General features: G+C 40.1%; 1 protein-coding gene across 1 annotated transcript in view; it reads right to left on the bottom strand.

Annotated features, from left to right (window-relative positions):
- Positions 1 to 24,242, bottom strand: part of CDH12 (cadherin 12) — a 206,596-nt gene that overhangs the window by 26,244 nt on the left and 156,110 nt on the right. The window contains exon 6 of the mRNA XM_073329466.1: positions 14,522 to 14,775. Within this exon, the coding sequence (XP_073185567.1) occupies positions 14,522 to 14,775 (254 nt within the window). The remainder of the gene's footprint in view (positions 1 to 14,521; positions 14,776 to 24,242) is intronic.

Genomic DNA, 24,242 nt, shown 5'->3' with positions numbered 1-24,242 from the left:
TTTTATATCTGCTTTATAGGATGAGTTATTCTTGGATTACAATTTTTTTAAAAGGCATAAAGAACATAAATTTTGGGGAAAACACCTTGTGTCTAGAGCATCAAAAATGTGCACCACAGAGCACTGGTTCATATGTACATATCTTACTCAGTGAGATGCTTTGTTATCATACTAACCTTTGTCCTTCTTGTAGGAATTGCATAATTTCTTGATGCGGACATAGGAGATTTATACAGGTAGATAAACTAGGGTCTGTGCCTAATAACATCTGGATAATTGGCAACACATGGAATTCTATCTAATCAAGAGTGATGAATGATTGCCTTCAGTTTGCTATTTATTCAATCACAAGCTTGTATTACAAGTATGTCTTCCTCAGAGAGCTCTTCATGGCTGTTAAGGGCAGCTGGGACTAGTACAACCAACACTGATCAGAAATAAGGGGTTTTGTTTTGTGTGGTCAGTGATGCTGTTAAACTTCTTATTATTGCTAGACAGGGTAGTCAGAGAGTGGGTTCTTTTTCTCAGGGACTTCATATTTGAGACAACGTTAAGATTATTTGGGTTCCTTAACTACTTACAAAGGTTTGGGTTTAGTTGAATCTTCTTTTGTGTTCTAAGGTCTTGCGGGAGGATGGATTCTAATAGGCCATTTCTGTTTTTTAACTAATATGATCCTACGAAATAGCTGTATTAAAGATGGAATATGTTTTCATAAGCACAGAAGACCACATAAAATTCAAGTTGTTCTATGTTAACAGTCCACAAATCCTTTCTGCAGGATTTTTCAACTCCTCAGTACTCTGTACTATCCAGTGCCCATAGCATTGTGTACATCCATTGGGCTGACTATCCTGTATCAGGTAACTTTCCATAAAATCAAACAACATTACTATTTAGTTAGATAAATCATATTTATTTTGAAGTTAGGTGAAGATTAACATATTTGAAACTATTAAAAACCTATAGGGAAAATCACACCACTGATTTATTCCAGTTCTAATATTGGGATATTTTCATAATGAAGCATTCCTACTTAAATGATAAATATCCTGTCAATATCAACAGAAATCACGTTAGTAGGTTTAACCACCACAATGCAGGAAATGTGGTCTGATATAGCAATGTCTAATAATGGGTTATTGGGGGGAGAGATTTAATACTGTTTCCCATAATATCCAGCCAACATTGAATTTTCTCTCTATCTTTTATTTATTCTGAGCCAAGAAACAGGAAGGACTGGTAATAGAGCTCAAAAAAGGCTAATATATCCCCACACGTTTTTTTCCTCTTTAAATAATTTAGTAAGGCTAGCTCATCTTCTCTTAATGGGGGCATGAACTCCCTATACCTATGCTGAGGATTTTCAAAGCCTTGTTATTTCATTAAAGGTCAAACCAAATAAAATCCTAATGGAGTTGCAATCAGCTCTTATCTTACCCTCCATGTAACCCTATGGGTATCAGCTTGATCCCAAAAGAAGCCAATCTATGCAAATATGTCCCAAACAATTTATAACATCAGTGAATAAATACTTGCAGGAAGATATTAACCAAAGCAAAATACAAACAAGATGGCAGAAATGTCAAAAATAACAGAGACTTCTTAGGCAGTGTGGCTTACGAACTCACTTCACTAAACCCTTACTTATCATCCAGTATTTTCCCCATATGCTACCTTAAATGTCTCTACTAGCACACAAAGCATACAATATGTGTACAAGAACAGTGAGGTATGGTATGATCTAGAGGACTTATTAGCATGATTTTGGAATGGTTGCATTATTCACCAGTAGCAAAGTCAAGAGTGAGTTGGGTAGGTCATGTCTAACAAATGACCAAAAAAACCCTTTCATTTTGCACTTCACTGGATAAGCATTATAAATGTGCCATATATTTTCCATAAAATCCATTTTTACAGATATTGTAAAGTGTTTATAAGATGTTCAGTAGGATTACTTTTTTTTGTACCCTTCCACCTATAAAACCAAGTGTCTTTGTTAGTGTGAGGTTTCCAGAAGTATTGGCCTAACTCTTATCCTACGCAAGTCAACTCTCATTGACTTCACAGTCATAGTTGTGACTTCACAGTCACAAAAATCCCACCTATAAATGAAACTGTATAAACACCTGCGAGAGAGTAACACTAACATACCTAACCCCCCTATATAAATGACCTGCAATGGCTTTTCTAGTTTTAGAAATGTTTTGACTTTAAAGTGTTATAAAGCTTTGATGTTTTGTGAGACCGCAGACCCTAAACTTTTCACTGGTGCTAGACAGAATTTTGCACATTGTGGGCATTGGGTAGTTGTGACTTCAGGAGGGTGGAGGGAGAACTCTACATTTGGAGAGAAGAAGAAGAAAACATTCTATTCACCGTATCATATGGCCAGCTCTTTCTCGTGAGAATTAGATATAAAACATATGTAGAAATTCAACACCTCCACTGACTAGAATTCTTTGCACTCTATAAATACATGACTTGCAGTCTTTTCACAGTGAGCTACAATCTCACTCCATTTCTAAATAATGAAGGTGAAAGATTAATGTTTTTCACCAGCTAGCAGGCCACCTGATGTGGTACGGATAATGTCAATACAAACAAATAACACTTTGCTCTTAGCTTCTGATGAGAACAGTGAATGTTTATTTGGCATGATGCAGAACTAATTTACATGAAGGCAATGGCTGTGGGAACACTCACTGATTCTGATGACTACATCAGATTTGACTGAAAGAAGCTGTTGAACTTTTCATAAGCCCTATAAATTTGACATACACATTTTAGTAAAACACACTAGACAAAATGGGGAATAAAATCTGCTTCACTTCAATTATCAACGGTTCCAAACTGCCAATTGTTCCTGTCTACAAATTTCATCACTTCCTCACCCTCCCCATCTAAAATGCTGTTCAGATGCTCATCAAAATCTTCAGACAGCTCTGTTGTCTGCTTTGCATTTCTCATGATGGGATGCATATCTTAGCAAAAGCTGTTGTCATTTGGAAAATGCATTGTTTTTATTTTTACTAGTGCACTGAGAAGGCAGTGCTGCAAGACCCAGAGAGAATGAAAAGCTGTAACTTGTATTGCCGGCTTAGATGTATGGGGTAAAATGTATGTATTCAGAAATCTTGCATTTAACCCCTTTAATACAAGCTTACCATACACATCATCTCTCCAGGGCTGGCACAACTGTGGTGCACCTACAGGACAAAATTAGGTTAAGGACAAAGCCTCAGAACCCCATTCTCTTTGCTGCTGTAATGGATCTTTAGGTATTGCTGAGGTTTGGGGCAGACTTGAACAGTGGAGGCCATTCTGCATGTGCACTCTCTCTCTCTCTCTCTCTCTAACCTGTCCATAATGAGGGAAGGATGGTACCATCTGAGTCTACTGGTCCAGCATTAGTAGGAGATCTGTTTGCTACCAGCTGATTTATTTCCATTGCCTGCAGATGGGAGATCAGACTATGTGAAAGTGTTCCTACTCTGCCAGCTTTCCACGGGGGGAGGCCATGATGGCGTGGACATTAAAGAGCATCCTAGAATCTCTGGTGATGGGAGGGGCATTTGAGGATGGTTTGGGGTGGACTGTGGGCAGACAGAGAGCTGGTTGTGGCTCCCTCGTTCTCAGCTGCCTGTCTCCAGGCAGCTTTAACTTACACTCTGGCATAATGTCCTCAGGGTCTTAACACCAACCAAGAATCAGGGGGAGCAGAGCCTCACTATACCACACCCTTTTCAATTTCCGTCCATCTCCTGACACACCCAGCCCCTCTCCTTAAACCAGGAAGCAAATTTCCAGTTCAGGAAATGGTGGTGTAAGCATATGTGACAGCAGATCTGGTAGAGGAGGCCACAGAGCTTCATACTATTAATGTTTCTCTCACCCAGCGGGAATTGGCTGCTTTGAGTCCACTTTTCAGTGTGCAAATATTTGGCGTTCAGTATCCTATCTTAGTCTTTGAGATGCGTTAACTCAGTACCTATTCTCATTGCATAAATCAAAACCGTAATGAAGCTGAGGAAGCCCGAGAGAAAAGATGTCACACTGAAGACCAGTGGTGCCAAAATTACACTAGTGGGAGCTGTGGACACATAGTGGGATGATTCTGTCACCTACTCTGGCCTGTACGGGGGCCTCACAAACCCTGCAGCGAGGGGTTTGGTACAGGTAGATTTGGGGATTTGAAAGGGAATGGCTATAGTGTTAAGCACTTTGGGGAATACTGTGGTGCTGGGCAGCCCATAGCCAGCCTTGAGGAGGTGGCCATAAATTAGAATAGTCCCAAGGCTGCTCCAGTTTACATTGAAGGTTGTTCAAACCCCAGAGAAACCCAGAATCCAGAAGGTGGTCATTGGTACCCCTTGACTTCCTCTTGGGCTGTGACCTATCAGGAAATATCTTTGGAGATTAAGGCCTAAATGAGTTCATTAATATCAAACTGCAGATTGTTAATGTGAGATCCATATGGATGCCATCAGCGCCATCCCATTTTATGTCTGCTTTTTCAGTTCATCCACATACAAAGATGTGGCCCCAGCCATGTATTTGCTACTCTCCTGTGTGTTGATCCATTTCTCTTAGAGGTCTAAGGATGCCCCAGGCTGAAATTGTACTCCAAGCATGTGACCATCCCCTACCCCAAATATATGTGACTGTCAATAAATCCTAGCTTAAAATTACATTAATGATGCTGCAAGGAAACAATGGCTCAAAATATAAGAACCTCTCTAGATGAAATGCAACAACTGTTTAGATATATACAACAACAAACTATACAACAGGTTAAGAGAGGAAGTTAGCACTAACATATCCAATTTAATTAAAAGGGACATTTAGATCGAATATATTTGGAGTTTAGCCAGAATACAAGAGCTAACGCCACTATTCTTGTGAAAAGTGCAGTAGACTCTTTAATTACCACCAGTCCTCAGGGCTGTAGTTTTATGTGGTGGGGAGCTATTTCAATTTTGACTAAGGGAAGAGAACCATTTTAAAGAATGACCAACACTGTTCCTTATAGCACCTAGGTTTCTTTAGAGGTTCGTCCAAGTAATGACCTAAGCAAGATTAAGATGGGTTTTGAGCCATGACAAGATCACTGTTTGAGATGATATGGCTGTAGCACACGAAATCACTGCTTTTAATCCAGCGATTGCATTTCATAGTGTTTGACGAATCCATTGCTGCAGAGACTTGGAGTGAGGACCTTTCATGCAAAAGCAGCAGTTCTACTACATGAGCTAAAGTACAATTGCAACAGAATGCATATTTTTGCAGAATCTAGCCATTAGGGGGCAAAAGCATAATATGCTGCTGCTCCATTAAACTACAAGTGGGTGTTTAGATCATTATGTACTGCCAAGCGCTTACCTCCCTCATTCCTGCTTCCTGGCTGGTCCTAATCAAATGGAGGAGCCTTCTATGACAATTCTTCCTCTCTCCCTCAGTGCTAAACACTGTCCTGAGCTACCAGCACACACTTTCTGACCAAACTGTTCATTCAGACTGAGCTTGATAAGCTGATGGAGGGGCTGGTATGATGAGGTTGCCTACAATGGTATATGGCCCATCCATGACTGCTATTAGCAATATGGTCAATGGCTGGAGGTAGGATACTTGATGGGAGAGCTCTGAGTTTCTATAGAGAATCCTTTTACAGGTGTCTGGAGGGTGGGTCTCTCCCCTTGGCTCAGGGCCTAACTGATCATATTTGGAGTTGGGAAGGAATCTTCCCCAGGGTAGATTGGCCAATCCCCTTGGGGTCTTTCACTTTCCTCTGCAGCATGGGACACAGGTCACTTATTGGTTTGAACTCGAGTAAATGGTGGATTCTTTGTAACTTGAAATCTTTAAATCAAGATTTGAGGACTTCAGTAACTCAGCCAGAGGTTATGGGCATATTACAGGATGAGTGGGTGAGGCTCTGTGGCCTGTGATATGTAGGAGGTCAGACAAGATGATCACAATGGTCTCTTCTGGCCTTAAAGAGTGAATCTAAGAGTTATGGATCTACAGCCCACCTACTGAGAGAAGTGTACAAATACTTTGTTTTCTTCAAGTAAAATATCAAAAGTAGTATTTGACATTCTAGTAGTCAATTTTTATAACCTAGTGGATAGATCACTGGACTGGAACTAAGGAGTTCTGAGTTCTTTACCAAATTCTGCCATTGACCTGCTGAGTGACCTTGGGCAAGTCACTTCACCTCTGTTTCCCTATCTGTAAAATAGAGAGAATGATACTGACTTCCTTTTAGAGCACTTAGAGATCTACTGTGGAAAAATGCTATGTAAGAACTAGGTATTGCTATTAAAGATTGAGGGTCCTCTCCTTCCTGCTTGAGCTGTGAATTCTAAACAATCTCAACAGCTGTGTGGTGAATGCCCATTGCCCACACATCTTAAAACAAAGGATCTGACCGTTGTACATGGATGTTCAGAAATCCATCTTTTCTCCATGTTCACCATTAGAACAAAGACATTTTTGCCAGAGTAGGGTGTCCCTCCAACATCCTTACAGATGCAGGAACTAATTTCCTGGCAGGAACTATGGAAAGCCTTTGGGAAGTTCATGAGGTAAATCACTTGGTTGCCACCCCTTATCACCATCAAACAAATGGCCTGGTGGAGAAGTTTAATGAAACTTTGGGGGCCATGATACGTAAATTCGTAAATGAGCACTGCAACGATTGGGACTTAGTGTTACAGTAGTTGGTCTTTGCCTACAGAGCTGTACCACATCCCAGTTTAGGGTTTTCACCATTTGAACTTGTATATGGCCGCGAGGTTAAGGGGCCATTACAGTTGCTGAAGCAGCAATGGGAGGGGTTTACACCTTCTCCAGGAACTAACATTCTGGACTTTGTAACCAACCTACAAAACACCCTCTGAAACTCTTTAGCCCTTGCTAAAGAAAACCTAAAAGATGCTCAAAAAGACCAAAAAGCCTGGTATGATAAACATGCCAGAGAGCGGCCCTTCAAAGTAGGGGACCAGGTCATGGTCTTAAAGGAGCTCCAGGCCCATTAAAATGGAAGCATCGTGGGAAGGGCCATTCATGGTCCAAGAGCACCTGGCAGCTGTCAATTATCTCATAGCATTCCCCACCTCCAACTGAAAGCCTAAGGTGTACCATATTAATTCTCTAAAGCCCTTTTCTTCCAGAGAATTAAAGGTTTGTCAGTTTACAGCCCAGGGAGAAGATAACACTGAGTGGCCTGAAGGTGTCTACTGCGAAGGGAAAAGTGATGGTGGTGTGGAAGAGGTGAACCTCTCCATGACTCTTGGGCGTATGCAGAGACAGCAGATCAAGGAGCTGTGCGCTAGGTACATGCCGACGTTCTCAGCCACCCCAGGCTGACTGAACGGGCATACCACTCCATTGACACAGGTAATGCTCACCCAATTAGGGTCCAACCTTACCGGGTGTCTCCTCAAGCTAAAACTGCTATAGAAAAGGAGATTCAAGATATGCTACAGATGGGTGTAATCCACCCCTCCGGCAGTGCACAGGCATCTCCAGTGGTTCTAGTTTCCAAACCAGATGGGGAGATACATTTTTGCGTGGACTACCATAAGCTAAATGCTGTAACTCGCCCAGACAACTATCCAATGCCACGCACAGATGAACTACTGGAGAAACTGGGACAGACCCAGTTTATCTCTACCTTGGACTTAACCAAGAGGTACTGGCAAGTATCGCAAGATGAATCCGCTAAGGATAGGTCAGCCTTCATCACACATGTCGGGCTGTATGAATTTAATGGGCTCCCTTTCGGGCTGCGAAATGCACCCGCCACCTTCCAAAGACTTGTAGATGGTCTCCTAGCGGAATTAGGAGAATATGCAGTCGCCTACCTTGACGATGTGTCCATATTTTCGGATTCCTGGGCAGAAGAACTGGAACATCTACAAAAAGTCTTTGAGTGCATCAGGAAGGCAGGACTGACTGTTAAGGCTAAGAAGTGTCAAATAGGCTAAACAGAGTAATTTACCTTGGACACCAGGTGGGTCAAGGAACTATCAATCCCTTACAGGCCAAAGTGGATGCTATCCAAAAGTGGCCTGTCCCAAAGTCAAAGAAACAGGTTCAATCCTTCTTAGTCTTGGCCAGATATTACAGGTGATTTGTACCTCAATACAGCAAATTGCCGCTCCACTGACAGACCTAACCAACAAGAAACAGCCAAATGCCGTTCAGTGGACCAAAGAGTGTCAGAAGGCCTTTAACCAGCTTAAAGCAACACTCATGTCTGACCCTGTGCTAAGGGCCCCAGACTTTGACAAACCGTTCCTAGTAACCATAGATGCGTCCAAGCGTGGTGTGGGAGCAGTCTAAATGCAGGAAGGACCGAATCAAGAATTCCATCCTGTCGTGTTTCTCAGCAAGAAGCTGTCTGAGAGGGAAAGCCACTGTTCAATCAGTGAAAAGGAATGTTATGCCATTGTCTACGCTCTGGAAAAGCTATGCCTATACATTTGGGGATGGCGTTTCCACCTGCAAACAGACCATGCTGCACTACAGTGGCTTCATACTGCCAAGGGAAATAACAAAAAACGTATTTGGTGGAGTCTCCAATATTTTGATTTCGACATACAGCACATTTCAGGAGCTTCTAAGCAAATGGCTGATTCACTCTCCCGTGAAAGTTTCCCAGAATGTGGAAAATATTGTTAGTCTTTTCCTTAAGATGTGGAAAATATTGTTAGTCTTCATACAGTTAGTTGTATATTTAAAGATGCATGTGTCTTATTAACTCTGTTTTCTCCTAGATCTCCAGGAAGAAGTCACAACAAGTGTTTCACCCTATCTGTCATTTGGGTGGCATATCATAAACATAAAGGGAAGGGTAACCACCTTTCTGTATACAGTGCTATAAAATACCTCCTGGCAAGAGGCAAAAATCCTTTCACCTGTAAAGGGTTTAGAAGCTAAGGTAACCCTGCTGGAACCTGACCCAAAATGGCCAATGAGGGGACAAGAGTCTTTCAGATCTGGAGAGGAGGGAATAAAGGGTTTGGTCTGACTGTGTGATGCTTTTGCCGGGAACAGATCAGGAATGCAGCCTTATAACCCCTGTAAAGTTAGTAAGTAATCTAGCTAGAAAATGTGTCAGATTTTCTTTTGTTTAATGGCTTGTAAAATAAGCTGTGCTGGAGGGAATGTGTATTGCTGTTTTTGTGTCTTTTTGTAACTTAAGGTTTTACCTGGAGGGATTCTCTATGTTTTGAATCTGATTACCTGTAAAGTGTTTACCATCCTGATTTTACAGAGGTGATTCTTTTACCTTTTCTTTAATTATAATTCTTCTTTTAAGAACCTGATTGATTTTTCATTGTTCTTAAGATCCAAGGGTTTGGGTCTGTGTTCACCTGTACCAATTGGTGAGGATTATTATCAAACCTTCCCCAGGAAAGGGGGTGTAGGTCTTGGAGGGGATATTTTTGGGGAAGACATCTCCAAGTGGTCTCTTTCGCTGTTCTTTGTTTAAAAGGCTTGGTGGTAGCAGCATACTATTCAAGGACAAGGCAAAGTTTGTACTGTGGGGAAGTTTTAATCTAAGCTGGTAAGAATAAGTTTAGGAGGTCTTTCATGCAGGTCCCCACATCTGTACCCTAGAGTTCAGAGTTGGGAAAGAACCTTGACAGGGTTGAATCAGCAACCCTTTTCCCAGCACCCTGTTGCATATGGAAAAACGGTCTGACCCAGTATGGCCATTCTTTTGTTCATAACAGTACAAAAGGATGTAAGTAGGGGGCGTTATATTCTAGTTCTGGAATTCTGGAACTGAGCAGGATGGGGCCTTTTTGCTTTAAATGGTTCTGAGGCTCACGAGGTACGGCACGTGAGTCAAGCAAGGAGGTTCTGCGGGACAATGTCATGGAGGAGAATATCAAACTCATTTTAATCAGTCACATCTGTAGTTCAGACCAAAGGTAAAAATCCTTTATCCACTAAGATACATCATTTCCTAGGAAATTTGACATCTTCAAAGATGCCACTTGAAATGTGGCTTAATCTCACATAGAGATTAGAGAAATATCTATACTCCAGATATCATTGTATGTAATGGTGATTTCCCAACCATCTACTTATGCTGGCATTTTTGATTGTTACTTAGCTTTGTCCCTAAGATGTCACATTGGTCTCAACCTTTATAGAGTATGTGCATATGTAAGCATGATTTTAATAAAAAACCTGATGCTATCTCTAAAGGAAATTAGATTTGATGAACACCAACATTTTCTGATTTATAAATGATATAAATACTCAGTGTTTATTTGAGTACAGATGCTTGTCTGTCCTGGAGGGCTTGTAACTGTCGTGGGCTAGGAATCTGAGAAGAACATGTGAGAATATTTCCTTTCTTTTTCTTTGAGAAGTGCTTTGGGATCTTTAATGGCCACAAAGTACACAGGACTTCAGCTTAACATTTATGCCAAGCATTTCTTGCTGCGGTATGAAGGAAATGGAAATGGACAGAATATCTCTCCCGCAAGTACTGAAATCTAAATTTAACACAGTTTGAAAATGAGGTGCACTAGGGCAATGTTCCAAAACAGTGTCACATAGAGTCATATTTGCAGGTGCTGACTACCTAAGGCACCTTCTTTTCTTTGTGTCTTCCTATTTCTCTTTCTCTGAATATGTGTTCTGAGCCTCTTCATTTCCATATTCTGTCAACTTCCATCCCCACAATCCATACTTATTCAAACTCTAAACTTCTCAGAAACCTCAACAGCCCTAATTCCATCTACTGGAGAAAAATAAACCTCAGCATTTTCAGTGATTTTCAGCAACATAGTATCTCCTTCTTCTTTCCCCCACGCAAAAAATAACCCACCCAAATTCAACCTCCACTATTATTTAGCTACTATTCCCCCCCCATACATTTAAAACAGATTTAGACATTTTTTCCTGATAAAGTGGATTAAGTTGCTGTGACTAGTGTTGCATCCTTTAATGTGAGCTATTTTAGACTGCTTTGTTCTGTTGAGTTATAACTTCTGCTGCATACACTGCAGATTTTTTGTTTATTCTAGTCTCCATTGTTTTGCAGATTGTTGTTGTAATAGGCACCATAATGGCTAAACTGCTCTAGGAAAACATCTCTGGGAACATGAATTAATTTGTAAAGAAACTGTACTATCCAGCACATTATATTGCCTATTACCTCAAAGAACATTTCTTGCCATTCTGTGTCTACTTAGAGGGCCTATTTACTTGGAAGCAGTGTTGCACTACTTAAGCTCCTTCTTTAAAATATTGTAAAACTGACAGACCATTATTTACCCCTACAAGGTAATCTAGATTTTAAATAGCTAAGAGACCATAATTGCTATAAGACGCATTTGAAAGTTGTAATCACATGCAGCTCTTTGTAACTAAATTATGCTTTTGCTAACTTTTTTTTATTGACTCTTACTTTCAATTAGAGGATATAAATCTTATGGAGTATTGGATTCTAATACATAAGTAATTAACAATTATGTCTATGTTCTTTCACTTGAACTAACTAATATGTGAACACAGACAGGTTAAATAGTAAACAATGACCATCTTACCGCCACCCTCAAATATGGGAGTTCTTTAATTGGCAGTTTCCACAGTTATAAGGGACTGATCCAAAGCTTAATGAAGCAAATAGGAGTTTTTCTATTGACTTAAGGAGCTTTGTATGAGGCACCAAGGTCCAAAGGTATTTGGATGGTAAGTTATAAGGGGAGAAGAGATAAGTATGTGTTTTCAGGACCAAAATCATGATGGTTTGGCTGAAAGAAATTATCTTTCAGAGTCAAACTGAGGGAGATGTACTGCCTCTACAGTACCCAGTAGTCATTTGTCTTTTGTTGTCCCAGTGTGTCTATTGATCTTCTAGCACCGCCTCACTTATCTGTAGTATCAGAGTATCTAATCCCTCATTTGGATTCTCAGACTGGCACTTGGACACCTAAGGGCATAGACAACTTGTGCCTCCCCATACGGGGCTGGGAGGTGCATGTGGGGCCAGTGCACAATCTAAAGGGGAGGACATGTGACCTCCCAGCCAGGGAGAAGTGGCTCTCAGGCAGAAGTGGCTCCATCCGGCTCCCTATCCAGCTGCCAGGGAGAGCAGTTGAATGTGCTGGGTGGGGAGGTGCAGGGAGAGAAGGACAGAACCCTTCTCCTTCCCAGCCCCCGGCAGGTCAATCTGGGGGGATACTTCTACACCCCCCATACCTTCCCTACAAGTCACCTCTTGACTGGGAAAATGTGGAAATGAGCACCTCAGCCTAACGTAGACCCCAGTACTGCAATCAGCTCTGCATGGGTGGGCTTTGAAGGATGGTTAAATCAATTATTTTGTTTGCCATAGTTTTAGTTTAATGTTTTAACTAAGTCAGGAAGCTCAGAAAGGGATCAAAAAAAGGGAAGATGCACTATAGAGTAAATCCTCCAGGAAACTAAGAGATGCCATTCTTCATGCAGTCTTTAGTTTTCTGGGGCACACTTCCTTCTGGAGCAGAAACAAAGCAACCCAGGACAGGGCAGTCACGGACTACAGCTACACAGAGCAGTAGAAAGTTTGTTACCTCATTTCTGTACACAGCTTCTATTCACAATAAAGGGTTTATCTTGACACTGTTCTGCTCACTATAAAAATATCACAGGCTACTGCACCCACAAGAAGTCCCACAGACTTAACCAGCGGTTCCTTCAGGCAGATCCAGTTGCAGGATCAGGGTCTAGGCACTCAAGCATGAAAACTGGTCTCTCTTAGAGCCAGATTATCAGCCAGTTACTCTCACTGGAGAGCAGTTACTTATTCAAGAGATTAACACTGGGCCATTTGAATGAGAAACTTCTCAGAAACATGAGTAAGGGGCTCGCTATCTGGCCCTAAGAGAGAGTCCAACTTTCAAGATAACCCTGGTTTTGATGGGACTACTTTTGTAAGCTCACTGCTAGGGGAAGGGGTTCACAATCTGGCCCTTTGTTAGGGGCGGCGGGGGAGGGAGAGGCGGGAATGTAATCTATGTCCCCCAGTCTATATGAAACTACACCATCTTGTGGTGGAAAGGAATGCAGGATGGGCAGGCACAAGAGCTACCTGTGGGAATGCAATCACCCTTCCCATTGCTATGTCAGCTGTCTTACATCCTGAACTCCAGCAATATTTGCATTCTAGTCCTGGGCGCCTCTGAAAACACTGGCATTTTTGTTGAATTGTGTTGTTGTTTTGGAGATGTACTTGGCAATGGTTACTAAGGACAATTGCAAGATTAACAATTTATTTTCACATGTTAAATGTAATCTCCACCAACATGTGCACTCAAGTGTCTAGAGTAGAGTAAATTTTTTTAACGTATTAGCTACATGAGGTATTTTAGGAGAATCTAATTTCATGCAATTATTAATGTGCCTTTTCTAAATCAGAACCATTAATTCTGTTTACATAAAATATATGTATCATTAGCATCAGACTTTTTTTCTGGAAGTCCGAGGCAGTTTTAGAAAGAGTGAGACTTGTAACACTTTATAGTGAAGTTCCATTTTTTTCATAAAGGTTTAATAAATTATTCCTGTTATAGACATGAATACCATGCATAATAAATGGTTGTGAGCACATCATTAGAAGGAGGTAACGATAGATTGTTATATGCAGCCTATTTACCTTTTTGACACTAATAATCTATAACAATTTATTAATCATTTATTACTCTTTATAAACTATTTATGAATGGAACCTTAATATAAAGAGTGACAAAAAGACTATTTCTTGGAAAAGGTGCAGCACTGATATCCCTCAATTTATGCATAATATAAGTGTGGTATGTCCAAAGCATTGCCAATTCCCCGACCCTGCCTTTCCACATTTGCTCCCAATGTACTTCTAAACAGTTTTTGATGGACTCCCTCTGGGTATGACAAAAGTCTGCATATCTATTCAGTACCCAGAACCTCTGCTGAGGTCAAGTGTGTTAGTTAATGCCAACTAGTATGGTGCTTTTTGTGATATGGACTCCTGTTATCTAGTATCTACTATATATCGATTGACTCATTTCATGTATGCCACCCAATGCAGCATGTACTTTTTTGATAATTACTTTCAGCAACAATTACCTGTGATTTTGACTTTCATGTGAAATGGTTCATATATCATTACCACTCTCCTGATTCATTCAGTCTCATTCTCAGCACAAATTTAGAAAATAAGAACATAAGAACGACCATACTGGGTCAGAACAATGTTTCATCTAGCCCAGGATCCTGACTTCTGACAGTGGCTAGTGCCAGATGCTATGAACAGAACAGTGCAATTGCTAAGTGATCCATCCCTTGTCATCCAGTCCCAGCTTCTGGCAGGCAGAAGCTTATGGAAACCCAGAGCATGGGGCTGCGTCATGGACCATCTCATCTAATAATCATTGATGAACCTATCCTCTGCAAACTTTACAGAATTCTCTTTTTGAACTTTTCTGAGTTTAATTTATATGAAAGGTATGTAAGAAGGAAAATGTTTCCTTACCTAACAGAGCTGCTGCCAACATCAAGATCCTGTGCAGTTACAGCACCTATTATGGTCCCAACAGGAGTATCCTCATAAACCTCCATGGTGTACATAGGCTTGCTGAAAACTGGAGGTTCAGCCACATCCAACACATTGATCTTCACAGTGGCTGTATCTTTGAATGGACCCACAGAGTGGAATCGATGATCAAGATGCACATTGGAGGCCTCTACTTTAAAGGTATATGCCTTTTTTGTTTCAAAGTCTAACGGCTGTGGTAAGGACAGACAAAAAACATCATCAGATCTGGCAAAATAGCTTTGTAAAAGTCTCTGCAGACTGTACAGTTTAACCTACTACTGATGTATCAGAGATTGGCAAACTTAATTCCCATGTGTTCTCAGCAGATTAGAGATCCGTCCAAATAGTTGGATTATATTATTTATTATTAGCATTATGGTGGCTTCCAACTAAGCCCAAGTTCACACAGGAAAGTTGGGGTAGAGCTGGGAATTGAACCAGAATCTTCTGTATGCCACTCTAGTATTTTAAACCCAAGCCCCATTTTTCCTTTCACCACAAAGATCTACAGAAAGAACAATTATTGTGGAAATGGGTCCAAACCAAAATCCTGCTGTGTAGAGATGGGTGCAAACCAAACTTTAGTGTTTGGCTTGGAATCTCAACCCAGACCTGAATTCTTCTTTTTATTCTGAAAAAAAGCCAGGAACACCCAACAAACCTGAAGAATTTGAGTAGCGGATGTAGTCAAAATCCAGATTTTAATTTTGCAAATTGGCAACAGCTCTAACCTATAGTGGACTGAATGCAACATGGCAGTTTGGGTACAGTAAGCTATAGTTGCTTGACAGAGCTACATACTAAAACGGGACTACTTTGATTTGAATTTATTTCATTATAAAATAATCTAGTGTTCTTGGTTTTAGTAGAGTGACCACGGATATCTCTTCTGTGCATTATTGCAGTGATATTCTGTGCATTATTGTACTCATATCTAGTCAGAAAGATACAGAAGCTTTACTATCAATACAGAATTTGGCGGGATTGCCTCTCAAGCTTCTAGCATTTTACTGAAACAGTCTTTTCCTGATGTTTAGATAATACTGGCATCTAGTGGCTTTTAGTTATAATAGCCAAATTAGAAAATTTCAGTTTAGAGGGATATGGTATTTGAAGAAAAACACTAGGTTACAACTGTAGGATTGAAGTAAGAATTGTTTCTTTATTTCATTTCCATCATCATAACCATCACTACATTGTCTCCCAATCAGTTTTCATTTCTAGCATGGGTTTAAATGAGTCTGCCATTTTCTGCCCTTGTCACAACAAGACTATAATTGGCCAGAGGCTGGGCTGGCATAAATAGGAGTAGTTCCGTTAAAGTTAATGGAGTTATGCTAATTTACACCAGCTAAACACATTGCATAATGGTTTTAAATCCTTGTGAAAGTCTCTATATTTTAAACATACTATATGGGCAAGCTTTTCAAAGCTGGGGACTTAATGATAAGTCTATATATGGCATGTAAATAATCAAACTTGAAAACTCTGACTATGGTATGCTGCTCATATCAAACTGGGCTGTCTTCATTCAGGAAAAAATGCCATAGGAGTCAGTGTGAATGTCGCCTGGTTAAGGACTGCAGAATTGGCCTGACAGGGACCACTTGTAAAGCATGGGCCTAAAATAAATATTCAGAAGTTTTACTTTCGTTCCCCTCCAGTGCCACCTCAACAACCCCATATTCCAGGTTGAATGAAACATTTTTCTCAAACCCAAATGAAACATTTACATTTCATTTTGAGCATTTTATATAATGTCTCTAACTTTTTTAAATAAATTTGAAAGAAAATTGAAAACAAAAATTGTTTTGAACCAAAAAATCAAAAGTTTTTTTTATTTTTATAAAATGTCAAAATGAATGTCTTGATCAAGATATTTTTTTATTACTCCAATGAGTTAGCAACAGCAATGTGAATTTGCAAAAATGTTTGTGTTACTGAATCTGCATTTTTCACCTAGCTCTAGGCAGGAATAGTGTTGGGACCCAAAGAAGTTATTTGTGTTGCAGATGGCCCTATCTGACTGGATGTCTGCTTCACCTTTTATCTGTGGCATAGTGAGTCTGTACTATGGACTGCCCAGAAACATAAACTGTACTGAGTTGAAAGAGTCAAAATAATACATTTTATAGTACTAATAAATACACTAGTGATGAATGCACCATTTCAGACAAAATACAAATGGCCCAAATGGTAGCATCTTCCACTATCTAATCATGGAAACACTGCATTTCAAAGACTGCCTGCCAAATAAATGTAAATAGGATTTATATAGGCCAAAGTATGTCTGCAGATGCCAACTGACTCAGATTTTAGGTTTTGTTTTTGTTTTTTTTGTTTTTTGTTTTTTTGTAAATATCATTTTGGACAAGAAAGAAACAAGTGCAATAAGGTGTGGAAGCTTTTAAGCATCATTAGTTGTTCCCTGGCCTCATTCCTCCTCATCTAGCTTCTTACATACCCAAAGTGCTCTCAGAAAACTCTAGAACGGGCATTGGAAAGATTTGCTTTACAACCTGTAGCTCTATGTAAATGAGATTGCTTGCAGACCTCAACCATGCAGATAATTAGTGCAAGTCTTACTATACACCTCAAATCCTGACATCCAGTTGACGTATTGGGCGTCTGTCAGAAAAGTTGATGGCTGAATATCCTCGAGTTGCCTAGTTCCCAGACTAGATTTCTATAAACTTTTCAAGTTTTATAAGGTCTGGAATGTAGTTCCTTGGTATTGTTTTTGTGGTTGCTTCTCACATCACAAAAGAAGGTGTATATAGTGCCCTACTCCTGACAGTCAACTGTAGTTTGTTAAGGTATTCTAGCTGCCAAAAAAATTTCACATCTGTGCTGCCACCTGGTGTCTGATCTATGTAACTAAACCCTATTACGCACATAAAGTTCTTAGTGTTAGTAAACTAGTAACTTTGATGTTAAAGGGCTCCGAGCACAGCAGAATTTGCATTTGATAAATATTTAGTTCCTCAGCTAGTTTTTCCTAAAAGATTCCCCAGTCAAATCTCTATTTCTAATGTGATGATTAAAATGCTTTAAAATTCATGAAAGAAGTTAATAGAGACAAAAAATGAGGTTTTATTAAAAAGCCAGGGTCTATGGAAGTTTTGCTAAAAATCTGTAGAGTTGAATATGTAATGAGCTCCTTTCTACAGTTTTTTTTTAAACCTATTGAAAATTCTTATCTGTACCATAGACGTCTATTAACTTCAAACAGACCGTTACAAAAAACCTGCCATAAAGAAAGGCAATCATTTTGCTTCATTTCATAGGATTTTTCCCATAAGGGAATGACAGTTCTGCTAGCACCAATGTGGCTATTTTTTCAACCATGTAGCTGTAGAGTTATTATGGGAGCATTTTGTAATGATCTCCTGTCAGTCTCATAACAAAGGAGTTTGGCTCTCTTGGCAGGCCCTGTCTTTCTTCTCTCTGTTTCGGCTATTAGCTACTGTATACAGACTCTTAGTAAAGCACTATCAGTGTATGCAGAGCTGTGTATAGCAATATCACGTTGTAAATACTAAAATAAAATAACACATAATGACAAACCACACTATTTAGCTTCATAGGAGGTACCAGGAACTGGTTTAATTAGTGTGAACAGGAAAGCACATCAACCCCTCTGATTTGAAAGTAGAGGTATTTTGAAATATTACTGCTTCCCTTACCCCACATGGAAGTGAAGGAATACTGACAAATAATACTTTAATGTAAACTGTGTAAGGAAAATGCAACAGAGATTTTTTCCTCCCCAACTAGAAGGTTGTCCAAAATTCTAAAAAAAGAAAAGGAGTACTTGTGGCACCTTAGAGACTAACCAATTTATTTGAGCATGAGCTTTCGTGAGCTACAGCTCACTTCATCGGTGAAGTGAGCTGTAGCTCATGAAAGCTCATGCTCAAATAAATTGGTTAGTCTCTAAGGTGCCACAAGTACTCCTTTTCTTTTTGCGAATACAGACTAACACGGCTGTTACTCTGAAACCAAAATTCTAAAGTTGCAAAACATGCTTACTGAGTTGTCTTGATAAGGATGACATAGGTGGGAAAATAACTGTATGTATTCATCTCATTCTCAGAATGAGAAAAATAAGAGCTCACAAAAAGTGCTGAACAGGCAGCCTCATGACCTCCAATATTTATCCATAGAACAAGTACAGCATGACACAGGCAGAACAAGCTTCCCCCAAACTGCCACATCCATATTTCACAGTTCTGTCATGGATGGGATGGTGGGCCAAGGTTTGAATGAACATAAAATGTGATCTGTTGAGTCTGCCAACAAGGAAGTCAATGCGCTCTCATTGGGATGATGTGTTTTTGTAATGTCTCAACAACTGATCCACAAAAATGGGCTGAGACCACCAACTTTAACACAGACTTCCAAAATATCTGTCGGATGTTAACTGTTTTTTTTTTCTTTGTTTTCTTTTGTTTCAGTAACTACTGACTTGCACTGGATTTGAAATAGTAAAAATAAAAATAAAAGTGATAGGGCATGCTGGTCTGTTAAGGAAGATTCCAGCTCCAGCACTGTCCTACGTTTCTGATGAGTGTGCAGAACGAGCAGTATGCTAGGAGCTCTCGTCCAAGGGACAGCTAGGAAATGTTAGCAGTTACCTCCAGGACTGATGAAAAGGAACAAGATGTACATATGAGCTCCATTCCCTCACAACAGGGAGAGAAGAAGCAGCAGAAGGAGTTCTTGGTCTTGGGTGGCAGCTTTAGAAGGATCTGAAGCCACATGGCCAGGGTAAAGCAGCCTGGAGATGGTTTGCTTTCAGTCACCCACAGGAAGCCAGGAACAGGAAGGGGTTGGGGCTTATTGTTTATGATGCACTTTTGTGGTTTTGATCTTTTTGCTAAGACCTCAGAAAATGTCAAGGACTTTAGACAGAGGTGAAGGAAGTGACCTTGAGCAGAAGAAACAGTTTAATATCTGGACTAGATGCCAGCTTCCTTTTAGGGACTTCCAGATGGAATTGGACAGAAGCTCTGCTTCACTCAGTTCACCAAGGTGGACACAGATGCTCAGTATTTGAAAGCCTGTGGCCCGGGCAAAGAATGAGACAGGAAAGGGGTTGATTTTGTTCTTTGATATATTTGGACTGTCATTATTCCAGAAAGGTGTGGCCTAGTTAAAATGGAGTGTTAATCCAACTTCCCAGTGAGAGCAAGTGAGGAAATGGTTGCATTCCCATGACTATAAGGTAAGATCTTGTGACAATGTGGCACATCAATGTTTGTTTTTGCATGCAATGTGATAAGAATGTAGTTAATCAGCCTTGTAATAATGAATTACGAGCAAAATTTATACAGAGGGTATACAGTAACAACTAGAATGTTTAAAGTGAACTGGTGGTAATAGATGTCTAACCAAAGGATAAATTTCCCACTCATCTATACGGAACTCAAAAAATGTTACTAGCCCATACAAACTCCTGCAGTAAGAGTTTCAATTCTTGAACTGCTACCAAACCCAACCCCCCCGCTTCCTCCCCAACCAACCAACCAAAAAAACCTGGCAACACTGGCTGATTTGGTCTTTGGAGACTCAAGAGCTCCACTTCCTGTTTTTGATCACTTCATTAGCTTTGTATCTTTTTGATGACCACCATCATCTTTCTGACAGCATTCTTTGCTTTATTGTGGGTATCTACCTATGCCAAAGGCTTGGCATGTCTACTCCTCCTTGTTAAAATATGAAGTCTCCCCATATTACACACACATGGACAATCCTCTCTTACAACTGACTGTCTGTGCTGTGCTGAGTATCAGTGTCTGCAAAAACCCTTGACATTCCCTTGGGTCACATTAGTTTACAGGTTTTAAGCTCTCTTGTAATATATCCTGGGACATGTACACGTGTCCTGTTATTAACAGGCAGCACAGCTTATTGGTTAATGAAGCCTTTTGCTTTTTTGTTACTGTGAGAATTTTTAAAAAGGGAAATACACCTTTGAAGTGCAGGGAAGTAGTGTATTCCAGAAATGGCCTTACAGTAATCATATTATCTGTGCTAGCGAAATAATGGCTGATTTGGTAGTTCAGAATTTCTGGTTGTTTTATAATCACTTTTTTTTTTAATGCCCATTTTTTTGTCGATGGTCTTGTTTCATATACTCAGTGGTATGTGATGCTTACTGGAAGAAGTTTTAGATACTCTGGGAGCTCAGGTGCAAATTCCATAGGTCTGACTCAATATTCATCCTTCTGAGGTAAATAAACGTAGTGCTGTACAGCTTGGTTCTTTCAAGTGTCTCTTGATACTTGCTGTGGTGATTAAGGATCCCCTATCAGTTCTGGTAAGATTAGGGGTTTGTCTTGATGTCACAGGGAAATATATATTAGAGAGACAAGATGGCTGAGTTAACATTTTTTTATTCGGCCAACTTCTGTTCATGGACCTTGGTCCTCCAGGCTGGGGGTTAGGCACAGGGCTAACAACCCTCTCCCGTAAAAAAAACAAATATGTTACGGGAACAGCAACAGAGAAATCTACCATTACTGTGTGTGATGGCCTTCAGGAGTCAATGACCCGTATGACTGCCAGTGGTGAAAGACGAAAGGAAGCTACTGGCAGGAAGACTGAAGTGCTCAACACCAAGACAAAAACCAAACTTGTTTTTTGTAATGTACGGACAATGTATGAAACAGAGAAGCTAGCTCAGGTCACAGCAGAGATGAGACGCTACAGCTTACACATCCTGGGTGTCCGTGAGATGGATGGGATCAGGAAGATTAACAACTGCCTTGGGAGAAACTTTGCTGTATTCTGGATGAGATGATGGACAACACCATAAGGGTTTTTGAAGAAGGAATCTTTTGAAGAAGGAAGTAGAGCATTTCCTGCTTGAATGGAAGTCCATCAGCAGAAGACTTATGAGAGCCAGACTGAAAGGGAAACATAATAACACCCTGATTCAGTGCTCTGCTCCAACAAATGACAATGATAGAGAAGTAAAGGACAAATTCTAACTTACATTACAAGCGGAGTTAGAGAGAGTACCATGCCACAACCTAACTATTGTCATGGGACACCTGAATGCCAAGGTCCGTAAGGACAACACAAAGACGGAGCAATTGGAAGACATGGGTGTGGCATCATGAATGAAAACAGAGAGAGGCTTTTTGATTTCTGTAATATGAATGACCTAGTCATCCGTGGAACCCTATTTCAACATCGTGAAATTGACAAGCTGACATGATGTTCTCCAAATGGCAGAGATAAGAACCAGATTGATCATATAATGATCAATGGCAAATGGCGATGCTCACTGACAGATGTGAAAGTGAGAAAGGGTGCAGATGTTGGCAATGACCACAACCTTGTGACCTAAAACTGAGATGTGTGGTCCACCAAACAAGGGGCATAGACGTTATGACATTCACAAACTAAAGTTCCCTGAAATACAGAAAGCCTTCATTCTGCAGCTAAAGAACAGGTTTCAAGCACTTGCAAACGTTGATAAAGAGGAGGGGAATGAAGATGAGGCGATCAACAAGAAGTCAGACAAAGTAATAGCAATTTATACACAAAGCAGTGAAGCCTGTCTAGTCTACAGGCAGAAGAGAAGGAAGGAGTGGATTACACCCAGCACATGGAATGCCATAAAAACCAGACTAACCCTGAAGAAAAAAGTTTTAGACACAAAATCCCAGAAGCTGAAGGACAAATACTGTGAGCAGTATAGAAAAGTGCACCAGGAAGTCAAATGCCTTGTGAGAGCACACAGACAACATTATATTGATAATGTGGCAACACAAGCAAAGGATGCAGCTGCTCTTGGTGAACAAGAAACAGTCTACAAAATGACATGGCTTATCAGTGGTAAACAGCAGACACCAAGAAACACTCTCATCAGGGACAAACTAGGCCACCTAAATAACAGAAAAAGAACAAGAAATGCGCTGGACAGATCATTTCAAAGAATTGCTGAATGGGGAGCCACCTAAAGAGGAAACAAACATCCAGGAGTCAGAAGAAGATCTTGATATCAACACAGACACCCCAACTAAGGAAGAGATCATTCAAGCCATCAAATCCTTAAAAAATGGGAAAGCTCCTGGCAAGAATAGCTTGCAGAATGCAGAATTATTCAAGTTAAATCCTGAGTTAGCAGCATTTATCCTGGCCCCTCTATTTACATCAGTCTGGGAAAGGGAAAAAGCGCCGGATGAGTGGACCATTGGGGTTATAGTGAGGATACCAAAGAAAGGAACTCCCTGTGATTGTAATAACTGAGGTGGTATCACACTTTTATCTGTGCCAATCAAAGTATTGTGTAAGATCATAGTCCAGCATATATCAGAGGCAGTCGATAGCATTCACAGAAAACAGCAAGCTGGTTTTCAAAAACAGCATAGATGCACAGAGCAGACTTTTACTCTAAGAAACATAATAGAACAATACTTAGGATGGCAACGGAAACTCTACATACATTGCATAGACTCTGAGAAGGCTTTTGATAGCATTCACAGGACCAGCTTTTATTTCAACTTTATATGCAGTATTGATCACAGTGAGCTCAATTTTGAAGTGAAAACAGGAGTATGTCAGGATTGTGTCATGTTTGCAATCCTCTTCAGCATTGCCATTGACTGGGTAATGCAGCGTACAACAGAAGACATGTCAAGAGGCATTAAATGGACACCCTTCTCATCCCTTGAAGACCTAAACTTTGCAGATGATCTCACTCTCCTATCACATACCCAATGCCACTGTGCTGGCTGTACAACAATGTAAGTTAGGTAGACTTAATTTTGTAATGTATACTTGCCCTCAGTACATTTCCCAGACCTGAAGAAGTGCTCTGTGTAAGTTTGAAAGCTTGTCTCTCTCACCAACAGCAGTTGGTCCATAAAACATATTAACTCACCCACCTTATGTCTCTATAAAATGATAGTCACTATCTATGAAACAGACACATTTACGTGCATAGAAATGAATAATTGTATGTCTAACTACTAATATTTATGAATTGTTTAAAAAGCTGATTGATTAGGATGTTGTTTTTAAGCCATAAGGAATTCCCCCCTACACACACTTTTTAGGTTCATTGCTTTCATTTTCCTTGGAGCTATTCCTATACCAACCACACAGTGGTGCTAAATGCCAATAGAAGCCTCTGACTTGCAGAATGTAACATAATCTGTTTCTTGTTTATAGAATGATCACTGTAATAACTAAGCTTATACACCAGATCATATCTTAAAGCTAAATGGTCAGCAACGCCATTCCGAAATTTAAGATGTGCACCTATTCCATATAAAAAGCATTGGCTTACAAAATCCAGCTAGTGCCAGAGAAGCACAAAACTCCCTCTCCTTGTCAATTCACTTTGAATACTGAAGAGAAAAACCTGGCATGTGTCCTTTCCACCAGCAAATACAGCTTTTCACCCAAACAAATTTACAAAGACTTGTTCAGCAAGACATTTTTCATTTACATATAGAAATTGCACCATTTAAGAGAAAAAGCTGTATGTGGTGAAGGAGAACTTCTACCATGGCAAATTTTTCATGACAAATAAAAACAAGTTTTACAAATAGCATGACTGTGTTTTGATACAGCTCAAACTAGTGCTGAACTACAGCAGTGGCCCAGAGATGTTAATAGACTGTGATACAAGAAGCAGAGA

The sequence above is a fragment of the Lepidochelys kempii genome, chromosome 2, assembly GCF_965140285.1.
Source record: "Lepidochelys kempii isolate rLepKem1 chromosome 2, rLepKem1.hap1, whole genome shotgun sequence".
Lineage (NCBI taxonomy): Eukaryota > Metazoa > Chordata > Testudines > Cheloniidae > Lepidochelys > Lepidochelys kempii.
Note: the sequence above shows the minus strand (reverse complement) of the source record. Positions and strands in the feature narration are given on the sequence as shown.